We start from the raw sequence: 15959 nt of genomic DNA, 5'->3' as shown, positions 1-15959 counted from the left end.
CCATGAAGAGCAGCACCCATTGATTACCACCCTCTGTCTTCTCCCACTTAACCATCCTTTTATCCATTGTAGCAACTTACCCATAATACCATTCTGCTCCAATTTGTACAATAGTCTTCCATGCACAACAGTGTCAAAAGCTTTCTTGAAATCCAAATATATGATATCAAAATTATTTTTTGCATCCAGTTCCTTTGTAACCACATCATCATAACCAATCAAATTTGTCAGACAAGACTTTCCCTTAACAAACCCATGCTGTGTCTGAATTATTTCTGCAGTCTTGTCTAGATGATCCTGCAATGCATCTTTAACCAGTGACTCCATTATTTTACCCGGAACAGAAGTTAAACTAACTGGTCTGTAATTACTCGTGTCACCTTTCGATCCCCCTTTATCCCCCTGCATATGTAACAAATCCTCTAAAGGGACAAGATGGGTGGAAGCTGGTTACAAGAAAGCACTAGCAAAGAGCTACAAACAAGGCTAAGGAGTTCTACTCAAATATGAGAGGGATAAAAAGTAAATCCAATATGTAACTGGCTGCAGTGGGTTACAGAAACCCATAAGAAACAGCAGATTGCTGAACAAACAGACAGACACCTCTCATTGATATTTACAGTTGAAAGCAAGCTTTAAAGTCTGAGGAATGTTAATGAATTAGGCAGCTATAAAATAAGTGACAATGATCTCAGAGAAGCATCTGTTTGGAGATGCAAGGCTTGAGGGGAATCTGGTATATATTCAGTCGTAATTGAAAGGCTAATGAAAGCCCCACTAGACTGCAGAAAGATTCCCTTGAATTGGAAAAGCACTAATATCTCCCCAATCCACAAATGTGGTGCTAAAGTAGAGGTAGGTAACTACAGACCAGCAAGTTTGACTTCTGTGGTAGGGGAAAAAACTGACAACTAAAGTTTAATTCTTCTAAATGTAAGGTTATGATTCAATCCAATATGAAATTTTCTATACAGTGTAAACAGGCAGCTAGGAAGGTACACTGTGTTTATGATTTATAGCACCTTTGATAATAGGGAGAGGGGCATTATTATTATTATTCCTCTTTACAAGGTGATGGTTAGACAATGTATAGAATATTGTATTCATGTCTGGAGACTGCATCTAAAAAAGAGAACTTCTGGAGAGGTTTCTAAAACGTGTTATCAGATTGATTATGGGTGTAAAGCAATGCACATATAAAAATCAACTTAGAAGGTGTGAAATGCAAAGTTTGACAACTAGACATCCAAGGGGAGATCTAAATGAGGTGTATAAGATACTGGAGGGATTGAATAAAATAAAAGAGGAAGGTCTGTTCTCTCTTGCATGTGAAAAATGAACCAGAGGACATAAATAGAAAATCTCAGGGAATAACAGAAGATTGGATCTCAAGAAGTTCACCTATAGGCAGTGAGTCATCAAAAATTACGATAAATTGTCTCCCAACATGAAGGTAGTGAGTCTGGGCAAGTAATAGTAGTATTAATCAAGGCATGTGATGCAAGAAAGCAAGCTTATGTAGCATCAGCCCAAAAAAAAAAAAAAAAACCGCACGTCCATTCCCTCTAAACATTTGTCCATTTCCTCCTTGAATTTATTTAAGCTATCAACTTCCACAACGACAGATGGAAGTTTATTCCAGCATATCAACTACCTGCTGGCTAAAGACAAATTTCCACACATCTATTCAATAACTATCTTTCCTCAATTTGAATTTGTTCACCCTCAAGTTTGTAATCTGAGAAGGGATCCCATCAGAACTGAGCCTGCTCAACCCATTCAAGGCCTTATACACTTCAATCAGATCACCTTGCAGGTACCTAGTCTCCAGACACTGCAGTTTGCAGAACTTAAGCCTTTCTTGGTAAGTTTAAAGCAGAATTGGATAACTAACTTTTGGGAATGGGAATACTATGAATATTCTGTTTTAGCTTAATTTATTATTATTATTTATTTATTTTTGACTGGTGCACAAAAAGTTTGTCCTTGCATAATTTAGTCTACTAATCTCTGCCTTTCACCTCTTCTTTCCAATACCAAGGTTATTTCAAAAGTACTTAACACATTATTTCTAAACACAAGTTCCATATACTGTGACTCTCCACCCTACACCCAAGATTGGGTTTCTCTTATTTTTCTATTCTGTTAGCCCTAAAACACGAAGGGTGGACCTGCCCTTGGACAAGCATAGCATCAAATGGAGTAACTGCACAAAACATAAAATAATTCAATAATAGTAAATTAATACAAAAGGACAGAAGAGCCTACCAAGAGATGACAGTCAATCTACTCTTTCAGTATTATTCTCTAATTGACAGTTTTTAATTATTATTTTATGTTGAAAATTTTAACTTTGTTAGGAATACTGATAATTAGAACAAAAGCTTTGACAGAAATACTTGATTTGAATCTCTTCTGGCATTTTTTTTGGAAAAATTATAATAATATTATTCAAATTAAAAGTTAATAAATAATTATAAATTGTTATGAATTTTTTTTATGGCTGTAAGCTTTGTGACAATAATAATCAAATCAAAACTATAATGCAAAGGTTCATGGGGGGGGGTTATCCCTCTATCCACTATTTCCATAAAACACGTTACCTTGTTTTCATTAAAAAAAAAACGTCATGTATTATCCCACCATAAAGTCTGCTCCATTTTTTGCTTCATCCTTAGTCACTTTAAAGTGATTAGTTTTGAATGCTCAGCATTAAGTGGTAAATCTTTATTTTGAATGCTTTTAGTTTTAGACCATTACAAGGTTATTTTATGAAGGTTACAAGTGTCTCATTGTGATGTGTTTGGCACATGCCACATGTTGATCACCACTGCTGTAGACTGTTTTGTTATTGGTTTCATGGAGCATCAGCATCTTAAGCCATTTTGCTCCAGTCTATTGTTTCTGTAGAAGTGCATATTCATAAACCAATTTGCATGTTATTCAAGCTAAAAAACCCAGAATTACCTATGGAGTGAACCTAGCTCCCTCTTCTGAGATCAGACAGACACAGTCCTCATTGACTAGGCCTTTAAGAATTCCTCCAGTTTCCAAACCGAGATCTCTCCAAATGAGTAAGTGGTGAAACCATTATGATGTCAGCATTAGTAGAGGCACATGATACAAGAAAAAAAAAAAAAAAAAAAAATTCCCATTTCATTGATGAATTTATTCCACGTTTGTCTAGAATGAAGAATACAACAGAATGAAGTTTGTTCCAGCAATCAACTACCTGTCTTTCCTCAGTTTGAATCTATGCCCCCACAGGTTTGTAATCTGAGCAAGAGGAAGAATCCCATCAGCACTGAGCCTGCTCAATCCATTCAAGGTCTTATGCACCTCAATCAGATCACTTCACAGGTGCCTAGTCTCCAGAAGCTGCAATTTGCAGAATTTAAGCCTTTCTTCATAAGAGCACCCCTCTGTTCTCTTCACCAGTCTTGTTGCCCATCTCTGTACTCTTTATGGCAACTATGCATCCTTCCTAAAATGAGGCTTCCAGACTTGTACGCAGGACACTCAACATGTGGCCTGACCATTGCCTTATACAAGAGGATAATTACCTCCTTATCACTGCTTGAAAAATTCCTGTATATCATTGACAAGACCCCCATGACCTACTCTGGCAGCCTGCCTGCACTGCTCAGAAAACTTCATATCTGACTGCACAATTACCTCCAGGTCTCTTTCATTCCCCACTACCCTGAGTGTAAACACCACACAGTTGGTACATTTCTCTGGGGTTACTGATACCCATATGCAGTTCTTTGCATTTGTCAATATCAAACTTCAGCTACCACTCCTCAGCCCATTTACCTAACTTTTCCAGATCATATTGCAGCAGCATACTGTCATTACTGTTATTAACGACCCTGCCAACTTTTGTATCATCTGCAAACTTTGACATTAAGCTTGATATATCTTCATCAATTTCATTGATAAATATACAAAACAACAATGGGTCTAACACCGAACCCCGAGGGGCACCACTAATAACATTAGTCCACATAGAGCAGTGCCCATGGATTACCACTGTCTTCTCCCACTCAACCATCCTTTTATCTATTGCAGCAACTTGCCCTTAATGCCATTCTGCTCCAATTTGTACAGTAGTCTTCCATGTGCAACAGTATCAAAAGCTTTCCTGAAAACCAAGTATATGATATCACAATTATTTTTTGCATCCAGTTCCTTTGTGAACACATCATAGTATCCAATTAAATTGGTAAGACAAGACTTCCCCTTCACAAACCCATGCTGTGTCTGAATTATTAATGCTGTCTTGTCTAGATGATCCTGCAATGCTTCTTTAACCAGTGACTCCATTAATTTCCCTGGAACAGAAGTCAAACTAACATATCTGTAATTACTCATGTTACCCTTTGATACCCACTTTGAACTGGAGATACATTTGTGCATCTCCAGTCCGTGGAGACTCCCCCCCCCCAAGTCCAAGGATGCTCTCATAATTTTGGCTTAGGGTTTGCTTGCCTCCTTTAATATAACTGGATAGATCCCATCCACCCCAGGTGCCTTTCTTATGTTTAACTTCAACAATTTCTTCTCCACTTTGCTCTCAGTTATTACAAAATCATTTAACTCTCTGTTAGAGTTTAATAAACATCTGGCCCTCTCCTCCTTGAATAACTCATGTGTGAATGTAGATGCAAAATACTCGTTTAGTTTGGCAGCTATCTGAGAATGATCATCTACAGTTAAACCACTGATATCAAGTGGACCAATTTGATTCCTCTCCTTCCTTTTAGAGTTTATATAAGTAGTCTTTGCTGTTTTCTTTGCATCCTTTGCCAAAGATTTTTCATAATCTGCCTTCGCATGCCTAACCTCCTTTGTGACTTGATTACAGACTATCTTGTATCTACCATAAGCTTCTGTGTCGCCTGACAATTTATGTGCATCCCATGCATTTTTTTTCTCTGCCACGAGTCTCATTAATTCATCTGACATCCATTTGGGCCTGAACCTTGAGCAGTATTTTAGTTGGAACAAAAAGCTTAGTAGCTTCCAAAATTACTTCCTTGAATGCTTCTCATTCAGAATTTGCTGTTGGTAACATCACCAGTTGGTCCCACTGTATAGAACCTAAAAAATCTGAGACCACTGTAGTCGCCTTTATGAAAGCAAAAACCCTTCCTTTTACCCTCGATGGTCAGGGCCTGATTTCCCATTAGGCACAGTGCCTAGAGCCTACGAAGGTAGGCAAAAATTAAAAAAAAAAAACAGCTCACTCTTTTCCTTGTGGCTAATGAAAACGAGCTGAGAAAATGTGCACAATCAGCTCTGGGAGCTTCAATTCAATACGCATATGCTATCTAGCGACTGTTCTCGAAACTTGAAGAATTGAAGTGATGGCCACTCTCTCAGTTGAGGTGATTTGTCATTTATTATAGTTGGAACTTGAGTTGCGTTAATCAACATGATTCACAGTCAAAAGTGTTAAAATTTTACCCCTTTCATCCCTTTTTTTTAGCACATTTTGGAATAAAGGTGCCTAGGGCCTACAAACACCAATATTGAGCCCTGCCAACAGTAGCTATATCTTTAAATAAATCCCCAATCAGTACACTGTGATCACTGCCACCTAGTGGTTCCTTTATTTGTGAATTCTTAATGCATGAATAATCACTGCTGATAATCAGATCAAGAGTGTTGCTCCCTCTTAGTATAGTAAATTTATCTAACAGAGCAATAATATGAGCTGTTATGAAGAATATAAAAATTCAGTTGCTTATCTGCTTATGAACTACTGCTAGGAATAAAATAAATATGATTACCTTCAATCTGCTTAACTCTTTAAATCCTTCTAACATAACAAAAATTAGCATTAGCAGAGGCATTTGATGCAAGAAAGCAAGCTTATGCAGTATCAGCCAAAAAAAAAAAAAAAAAGAAAAAACCACTTCCACTTCACTCCTCTGTTCGTTCAAAATACCTGTCCAGCTGAGCCTTAAACTTATTTAGGCTATCAACTTCCACGACAAGGGATGGAAGTCTGTCCACCAACCAACCACTCGCTGGCTAAAGGCAAATTTCTGCACGTCTATCCTACATCTGTCTTTCCTCAATTTGAATTTATGCCCTCTCAGGTGATTATTCTGACCGAGAGGAAGAATCCCATCAGCACTGAGCATGCTCAAACCATTCAATGCTTTATACACCTCTATCAGATCACCTCGCTGGTGCCTAGTCTCCAGACACTGTAATTTGCAAAACTTAAGCCTTTCTTCGTAAGAGCACCCCTTTGTTCCATTCACTAATCTTGTTGCCCTTCTCTGTACTCGTTCCAGCAGCTCTACATCCTTCTTGAAATGAGGCCTCCAGACCTGTATATAGTACTCTAGGTGTGGCCTGACCATTGCCTTATACAAGTGAATAATCACCTCCTTATCCCTGCTAGAAAAATTCCTATATATCATTGACAATACGCCATGAGCTACTCTTGCAACCCGTCTGCACTGCTCAGAGAACTTCATATCTGCCTGCACAATTACCCCCAGGTCCCTTTCATTCTCTACCACTGTCAGTGTAGTACCACAGAGTTGATACATTGCTCTGGGGTTGCTGTTTCCCATGTGTAGTACTTTACATTTGTCAATGTTAAACTTCATTTGCCACCTCTCAGCCCATCTGCTCAACCTTTCCAGATCCTGTTGCAGCAGCATAGTATCAGTAGTGTCCTTGACAACCCTGCCTACCTTTGTATTGTCTGCAAACTTCGACATTAAACTTGATATACCATCATCAATATCATTTATGAATACAGAAAACAATAATGCACCCAACACTGAGCCCTGAGGGACTCCACTAATAACATTAGTCCACGATGAGCAGTGTCCATTGATTACCACTCTCTGTCTTCTCCCCCTCAGCCACCCCTTTATCCACAGCAGCAATTTGCCTCCAATGTCACACTGCTCCAATTTGTGCAGCAGTCTTCCATGTGCAACAGTATCAAAAGCCTTTCTAAGATCCAAGTATATAATATCAAAGTTATTCCCTGCATCCAGTTCCTTTGTGACTGCATCATAGTATCCAATCAAATTGGTCAGGCAAGACTTCCCCTTAACAAAACCATGCTGTGTACGAGCTATAACTGAAGTCTTATCTAAATGATCCTGCAGTGCTTCTTTAACTAGTGCCTCCATTAATTTTCCTGGAACAGAAGTTAAACTCACAGGTCTATAATTGCTTGTGTCAGCCTTTGATCCTCCTTTGTGAATTGGGTACACATTTGCACATCTCCAGTCTGTGGGTACCTCCCCTGAGTCCAAGGAAGCTCTCATAATTATGGCTAAGGGTTTGCTTACTTCCTCTGCTGCCTCCTTTAATATAACTGGAGATCCCGTCCACCCCAGGTGCCTTTCTTGTGTTTATCTTCAACAGTTTCTCCTCCATTTTCTCTCAGTTATTACAAGATTCTCTAGCTTACTGCTAGAGTTGAATACACCTCTGGCTTTCCCCTCGCTAAATAACTCCTCATGTGTGAATGTCGATGCAAAATATTCATTTAGTTTGTTAGCTACCTGAGCAGGATCATCAACAGTTGGCCCATCGATATCAAGTGGACCAATCTGATTCATCCCCTTCCTTCTAGAGTTTACATAAGTAAAGAACTCTTTGCTGTTTTTCTTTGCATCCCTTGCCAAAGATTTCTCGTACTCTGCCTTCGCCTGCCTAACCTCCTTTGTAACTTGGTTACAGATCAAGTTGTATCTATCATAGGCTTCTGTGTCATGTGTTAATTTGTATGTATCCCATGCATGTTTCTTCTCTGCCATATGCCTCATCAGTTCATCTGACATCCATTTTGGCCTAAACCTTGAACAATATTTCTTTGTTGGTATGTAAAGCCTAGTAGCTTCCAAGATAAGTTCTTTGAATGCTTCCCATTTTGCATTTGCTGTTGGTAACATCAGTTGGTCCCACTGTATAGAATTTAAATACTGTCTCAGTCCATCGTAGTCGCCTTTACGAAAGCAATAACCCTTCCCTTTACCCCTAATGGTAGTTACCTCTTTGAGTAAATCCCACTTCAGCACACTGTGATCACTGCCACCTAGTGGTTCATTTATCTGCAGATTCTTAATGCATGAAGAATCACTGCTGATAATCAAATCAAGAGTATTCCTCCCTCTAGTTGCCTCCCGAACATGCTGATGTAGAAAACAATCATCCAATAAATCCACAAAAGCCTTGCTAGTGTGTGAGTGACCAGCCCCCAAACTCCAGTCAATATCTGGGAAATTAAAATCTCCCATTATAAGACTCTCTGATTTACTGGCCCACTCTATTTCCCTGTACAGTTTCTTATTATACTCATCAGAGTCATTAGGCCTATAGCACACTCCTACTCTCAATTTTGATCTCCCAATGCTTATGTCACACCAAACTGACTCGACACTGCACTGTCCAGCGATGTCCACTGGCTTCACTTCCTTGGATTTTATGTATTTCTTAACTAATAGCATAACCCCTCCTCCCTTCCTATCCAGTCTATCCTTTCTGTAGACGTTGTACTCCCCAAATTCCAGTTCTGCATTCCTTATATCTGTGTGACACCAAGTCTCTGATATCCCAACAATATCTGCCTTTGATGTTTTGAGCAATACCTCAAATTCATCAAATTTATTTACTAAACTCCTAGCATTGGTGTACACGCAAGTATACATGCACCTATTTCTATTCTTAGCTACCCTAACACAACCCATGTGTTTACTTGTACCGCAATGACTCCCAGCAGTCTCTGAAATATCCTGAATCTTGTTTTTCAGGCTTCTGCTCATTCCAATAGAAGCAGTGCAAGAATCTCTTTCACCTCTGCCAGTGGCTACTGTTAATCTATTCGTCTTTGTATCCCCCCAAGCTAGCAGTTTTCCGACCTACCTAACACTGCCTCGATAGCATCAGCAAATATTCTTGCACCCTTTCTATTTAAGTGTATCCCATCCCTGTAGAAGCAATCTCTCCTGTTAACAAGTACAGTCCAGGCTGAAAAAAATTCTACCCCTTAAGCCTTGCACAATCTTTCCAGGGCCGAATTGATCGACAAGGCTCTCATCATATACTCCCTCCTATCATGTCTGGGCAGAATTGCAGACACTTTCAAATTCAACCCTATTTCACGGCTTTTTTTTCAACAGTGACCTGTACTTGTTAAGCAATTCTGCCGGTCTCCTACTCTTGATATCATTAGTACATGTCTATACATGTCGATAAATGTCTAAACAGTGTGCCATTCTGACAAACAAGCTATAGAATATCTCTCTATTAAAGATATGACATGGCTGGCAGATAAGAACTGTTGTCTCAACATTGTCTGGTGTTTAAGCAATGTGAAAACTTTTCCCACACACAACAAATTACTTTAATGGATCAAATGGGTAGAATTTCACAAAAAGCAAAACTTAAACCAGTTCCATATATAGGTAACCCTCGTATAACATGGTGTTAGGTTCCTATAAAATCTAGTGTAGTGCGAAACCATGTTAAACGGGACTAAGAACCAGTACAAAAGGGGGGGGGGTTATGTTCCAAAAGCTAACAAAAGTACATAATTTTTTTATAACCATCGGAAACTTAATTTTAATTAAAAAAAAATAATAAATATCTTACATCTTACCGAACAAACATCTTATAAACTGTGATGCATATATGTCAGATAATGTACATTCATTTAATTTTTTTCCTCTTCACTGCTGCTAAGCACAATCAAAAGAGAGCATTTTCGCTGTTGCAGAATACCTTCACCTTCTGAACTTTCTTCTGCAGCATCTAGATTTCGTGCTCTTCTGCTATCTTTGAAAAAATTGGTAATCTGGGTTTGTTTACTTTTGTTTGATAGATCTTTGTAAGTTTCATGGTATGGAGTTAACCATTTTTGAGGGTCCATTTTGAACTTTGGGTTCCTTTCAGTCAAAGGATCTGCATTCAAAAAATAACATTCGAATTTCTTGGCTAAGTTTATGCCTTCCCATATGCTTTTAGTGCAAAATTTGGAACTTCAGAATTTTCATCTGTGCTATCATCCTCTAAATTGATTTGGTTTACCTCTAATTCCATTTCCACCAAATCCACTTTGCCAGCCTCTTTTTCTACCAGTAATTCTTGAACATCTTCAGTAGTCATATCATCAAAACCAACCCCTCCTGCCAACTTCGCAACTTCTACTATCGCACCAATTCCGTTTTCTGCCAGTTCAACCATATTTCGTGAATGAACTGATTCTGGCCGTATATGTTTCCAACACGCACGTGTTGACAGTGTTATTTCTTTGAGCGATAAAGCTATAATTCTGATACAGTCCACAAATGAAAAATGTTTCCATGCTTCCATCACTTCAATAAATTCGGAATCAATTTTTTTCCAAATCCATTGTAACAATTTTCTGATGTAATTAGTTTTAAAGGTAGTAATGCCTTGATCTAATGGCTGAATTAAAGAAGTTGTATTAGGTGGCAGGAACATTACTTCAACATTTTGGATGACTTAAATCTTTTGGATGGCCTAGCAAAAAGGATAGGTGGAATAGGACCAGGGTATGTCTGCCAGGGACAAAAGTTGATCACATTGTAGAGCAGATATCTTTTAAGAGCACAAAAGGTGATATCGTTGTACATGTTGGCACTAATGACATTAAGCTTAGGAGATCTGCAGATTTACTAAGCAAGTACAGGTCAATGCTGAAAAAAGTCGCAAGTTAGGGTTAAATTTGAAAGTGTCTGCAATCTTTCAGACACGATAGGAGGGACTCCCAGACACGATAGGAGGGAGTATACGATGAGAGCCTTGTCAATCAATTCGGCCCTGGAGAGATTGTGCAGAGCTCATGGAGTAGAAATTTTCTCAGCATAGTCTGTACTTGTTAACAGGAGAGATTGCTTCTACAGGGATGGGATACACAGTTCAAGAATATTTGCTGATGCAATCGAGGCAATGTTATGTGGGTCGGAAAACTGCTAGCTTGAGGGGATTCACAGACTAATAGATTAACAGTAGTCGCAGGCAGAGGTGGAAATGATTCTTGCACTGCTTCTATTGGAAAGAGCAGCAGCCTGGAAAGCCAGTTGCTGGGGGTCATGAAACAAGTAAATACATGGGCTGTGTTAGAATCAGTAGTGTAGCTACCCTTTTTTGGGCCCGGAGGCAAAGAACATGTTCGAGCTCCTACTTAATTAATGAAAATTGCAAAAAGAGGAGACAGCCAAAGATGCCTACATGGTAGCTATGCCACTGGTTAGAGTAACTAAGAGTAAGAACAGGTGCATGCATACTTGGTTGGTTGGGTTTTTTTTTTTTTTTTTTTTTTAGGAGCATTAGCAACTAAGGCCATATTGCTCCGGGGATATGCGGTGGTCATTCCGTGACCTTTCCGCATCCTCCGTATTTGGTGGCTCGTGGGCTCGAACCCTGGTTTAATCAAGAAGCATGTGCTACACACTGCTGCACCTGGCTACGGAGGCGCCTACATGCATACATAAATAAATTTGATGAATTTGAAGTGCTGGTTAAGATATCAGAGACATGGTGCCACTCAGATATAAGGGATGCAGAATTGGAATTTGGGGAGTACAATGTGTACAGAAAGGACAGGAAGGGAGTAGGGGTTATGCTGTTAGTTAAGAAACAGCAAAATCTAAGGGAATGCATCCAGTAGATGGACAGTGCAATGTTGAGTCAGTTTAGCTTTTGTCACAATTCACTAACTGCGTTAGAGTGAAACCGGGTTATGTAAGTACTGTGTTAGCGTTAGCATTAGTAGAGGCACATGATGCAAGAAAGCAAGCTTATTCAGCATCAGCCAAAAAAAAAAAAAACACACCACTCCCATTTCACCCCTCCGTTCGTTCGAAATACCTGTCCAGTTGAGCCTTAAATCCGTCCAGGCTATCAACCTCAACAACAAGTGATGGAAGTCGGTTCCACCAACCAAGCACCCGCTGGCCAAAGGCAAATTTCCGCACATCTATCCAACATCCGTCCTTCCTCAATTTGAATTTATGCCCTCTGAGGTGATTATTCTGAGCAAGATGAAGAATCCCATTGGCATTGAGCATGCTCAAACCATTCAAAGCCTTATACACCTCTATCAGATCACCTCGCCGGTGCCTGGTCTCCAGACTCTGTAATTTGCAAAACTTAAGCCTTTCTTCGTAAGAGCAACCCTTTGTTCCATTCACTAATCTTGTTGCCCTTCTCTGTACCCGTTCCAGCAGCTCTACATCCTTCTTGAAATGAGGCCTCCAGACCTGTATACAGTACTCAAGATGTGGCCTAACCATTGCCTAGTGTTGTGTGAGGATTGCTGAAATTTATCTATTGTGTTAAAGCGAAAACCATGTTGTAGAAGTACCCCGTTATACAAGGGTTGCCTGTAACAAGTATACTGGTAATTTTTCTAAATTCTTTATTGAATTTCATTATTGGGCCTAAGTACGATTTCTAGCTTAATTTGTGCTACTACATTAACATGTCTAGTGAGAAGCTACTTAGATGCTAAAGGTAAAGTATTCTAAACTAAATACATATGTAGCTGAATATGATAATGAGATTAACTGTTAACTTGATAATTAGCATTAGCATTAGTAGAGGCATTTGATGCAAGAAAGCAAGCTTATGCAGCATCAGCCAAAAAAAAAAAAAAAAGTAAAATAAATAAATAAAAAATAACCACTTCCACTTCACCCCTCCGTTCGTTCAAAATACCTGTCCAGCTGAGCCTTAAACTTATTTAGGCTATAAACTTCCACGACAAGGGATGGAAGTCTATTCCACCAACCAACCACCCGCTGGCTAAAGGCAAATTTCCTCACGTCTATCCTACATCTGTCTTTTCTCAATTTGAATTTATGCCCTGTCAGGTGATTATTCTGAGCAAGAGGAAGAATCCCATCAGCATTGAGCATGCTCAAACCATTCAAGGCTTTATACACCTCTATCAGATCACCTTGCTGTGCCTAGTCCCCAGACACTGTAATTTGCAAAACTTAAGCCTTTACTTGTAAGAGCAACCCCTTGTTCCATTCACTAATCTTGTTGCCCTTCTCTATACTCGTTCCAGCAGCTCTACATCCTTCTTGAAATGAGGCCTCCAGACCTGTATACAGTACTCAAGGCGTGGCCTGACCATTGCCTTATACAAGGGAATAATCACCTCCTAATGTTCTGGAACCTGAACAATGTAAACATACTTCATCAATTACAGCATGTGATGTACATCTTTCTCTAGCCATATTAAAATATATTATGCTAATGGAATGCAAACTGTGATCCACAGACTTCACGTGGGAGGGGGCCAAATCCATTTGGATCTGTAAGTGCACTTTCTGCTCATTCTGTGACTAAAGTGGGTTACATAAAAGCTCAGCTGTCATATCAATTCTGAGAAACAAATTGTTGAAAATTTCTTTTCTTTTGATTTCTTTTGATTATGTATCAAAAGACTTCATATAGATATATTTTTAAATCTGTATACCATGAAATGCAGAAAGGCAAATTTTGAAGATGGTTTAGAAATATTTTTGTTTGTCAATCACACAATGTTCTGTTGAGAACAACAAAAGAATATTTTAATTTGGGGGCCTGCTGGTAAAGCTAGAAATCAAAAGGAGTCCGTGGTCAAAAAAAAAAAAAAAAATTGTGATACTGGATTAGGCTATAAACAAGCTATAGCTTGATGATCATGAAAATGATTATTATCATTATAATAATTAGCCATATGGTGGAAGGAAGCCTGAGGCTTTTGCTGCACCAGCCAAAAAAAAAAAAAAAATAATAAAATAATTCTGAGTTACCCCTGTGTGTGTGAAACAGAGAGAGAGAGTCAGAAATAGAAGGGAATTACCAAGAAAGAGAAGAATGATGATATCCAGCTCAGGACCCTGGGTTTGTCAAACCCATACTAACCAGATGTGATCCCCAGGGGGTAAACATAGAAAATGGAGGAGACAAGTAGAAAATGAGATTTTGGAATTAATTAACTATGGCAAAAATGGATCACAGTTTCGTATAAAACAGCGGTGCTCGCAGATTTACTGCATTTTTAAAAAATTAATTATACGCGATACAGCTGTATTCATTGAGAGGTTGATTAGCTATTTCAGCTTATTCCATCTAAGGTGACCTACCAAAACATTATGCAGGTGCTGGCACCTATCCAAAAATTAATAATTTACCGGCTGATTTATTCTCAAAAGTCAATACCGTATTCATAAATACGAGTGCTGGTATTCCCATTATTTAATTATTTATATTACCGGAAATATGCTGTATATACCAGATTACTATACAAATTAATGTTTGCTTCAGTAAATAATAATAAAATATGTTCACATCGTATATGGCTTTATGCCCCAGGGTACATGGCATTTAAACGGAATACAACAGATTCCGCCTATAAATTAATAAAAGACGTTACAATATCATTTACTATACATGTATGTCGCCTTACTTACACTTACCCCAAAACATTTTTATTCAAAGGAAACGCTACTAAAACAATTTCTAATACACACGTGCTCGAACTAGCTTACCGCAATGACATTATAGCATATATAAGCATACCCGCCCTCTGACGGTAGTAAAATTTAATGATAGAATGAAATATCTATTGAACCAACTGCATATTTCACCAAGTAACCCTGTGCTTTTCATCTTTTGAAAAATGAAAGATGAAATGCATAGGAAAAAGCAGATGCAATTAGCATTTCTAGCCATTTAAGACGCACTTTTTTTTTTTCAGAAATATACTCAAATAATCCTGCGTTTAAGGTTCATACTTGTAGTATGTTAAACTTTCTTTGGTCAACTGGTATTTCTGGTATTCCCTCGCTAGCTGCTGATGTATTATTCTGGCTACCTGGTCGTGTCTATGAGTGTACTCAGTCTGGATGATCACCTTGCACACCGCGGTGATGTGTTGGATCGTTTCTGAGGCCAAGTGGCATCGTCATGTGTCATCTGACATTCCGGGCTCCTTTGCGATGTGTTTTCTATAGTTTCTGGTATAAGCCACTAGATAATGTCAGATCCTACCGCCCCATAGACTTGCTCTCTCACCTGGGAAATATGTTAGAGAGACTAATCGCTAATAAAATTACCACACTGCAGGGAGCTACAAGCTCCACATCCTCTCTTCAATACGGTTATAGACAAGGGCTTTAATGCGAAGACGCCTTATTAGAACTTCACCATCTTATTGATAGCTCCACTTCCAAGTACTTTATGGCGATCTTTATCGATTTTGAGGGCGCTTTTGATACTTTATAGTGGGAGAGCGCCCTCAGTAGACTCCGTTCCAATCATTGCTCTCTTCAGCTTTATAAACTTGTTGGAAAGTACTTTGCCGATCGCATTATCACCTTCATCACTAAAAGCACGATGATTCACAGATCTGTCTTCCGTGGTTGCCCCAAGGATCAATTTTGTGTCCCTTGATTTGGAACCTAGTTCTTGATGATTGGCTGCTTAGGACGACTGAATTTCAAAATGTGCAACAACTAGCGTATGCAGATGACCTTATCATTTTGGTGAATGGAAACTCAAGATCTGATTTAGAACTCTATGCCAATAAAGTACTCTTTGAATTATCTTGGTCCTCTAAGAACAAATTGAAATTATCCCCATCCAAATCGGCGATCATGATTTTTAAACACAAATTAGACTATGGCCGACCACCAGTTGTAAAACTTGACAAGAAATCACTTCCACTTGTCCGAAGCACCAAATTTTTAGGAGTCATCATCGACGACCGCTTTTCCTTTACTGCACATATTCAACATCTGTCCGTCAAAGTTAAGAGTTTTACCGCAATGCTGCTCCAAATTACCAGACAAGACTGGGGATTGAACACTAAAACCCTACATCTATTTTATAATGCTGCCATAATCCCAATTACAACCTATGCTGCCAGCCTTTGGTTTAGACGTACTGCACTTAAAACT

At 38.8% G+C, this 15959-nt stretch overlaps 1 protein-coding gene across 1 annotated transcript in view; it reads right to left on the bottom strand.

The window, feature by feature from the left end:
• LOC150088806 (uncharacterized) overlaps nt 1–14564 on the bottom strand; it is a 102644-nt gene extending 88080 nt beyond the window's left edge. Inside the window, exon 1 of the mRNA XM_090370328.1 lies at nt 14478–14564. Within this exon, the coding sequence (XP_090226454.1) occupies nt 14478–14487 (10 nt within the window). The 5' untranslated portion in view covers nt 14488–14564. The remainder of the gene's footprint in view (nt 1–14477) is intronic.
• Nucleotides 14565–15959: the final 1395 nt, after the last annotated feature.

Source organism: Mastigoproctus giganteus, chromosome 3 (genome assembly GCF_048544385.1).
Source record: "Mastigoproctus giganteus isolate SK-2022 chromosome 3, ASM4854438v1, whole genome shotgun sequence".
Lineage (NCBI taxonomy): Eukaryota > Metazoa > Arthropoda > Arachnida > Uropygi > Thelyphonidae > Mastigoproctus > Mastigoproctus giganteus.
This window is presented reverse-complemented; position numbering and strand designations above follow the sequence as displayed.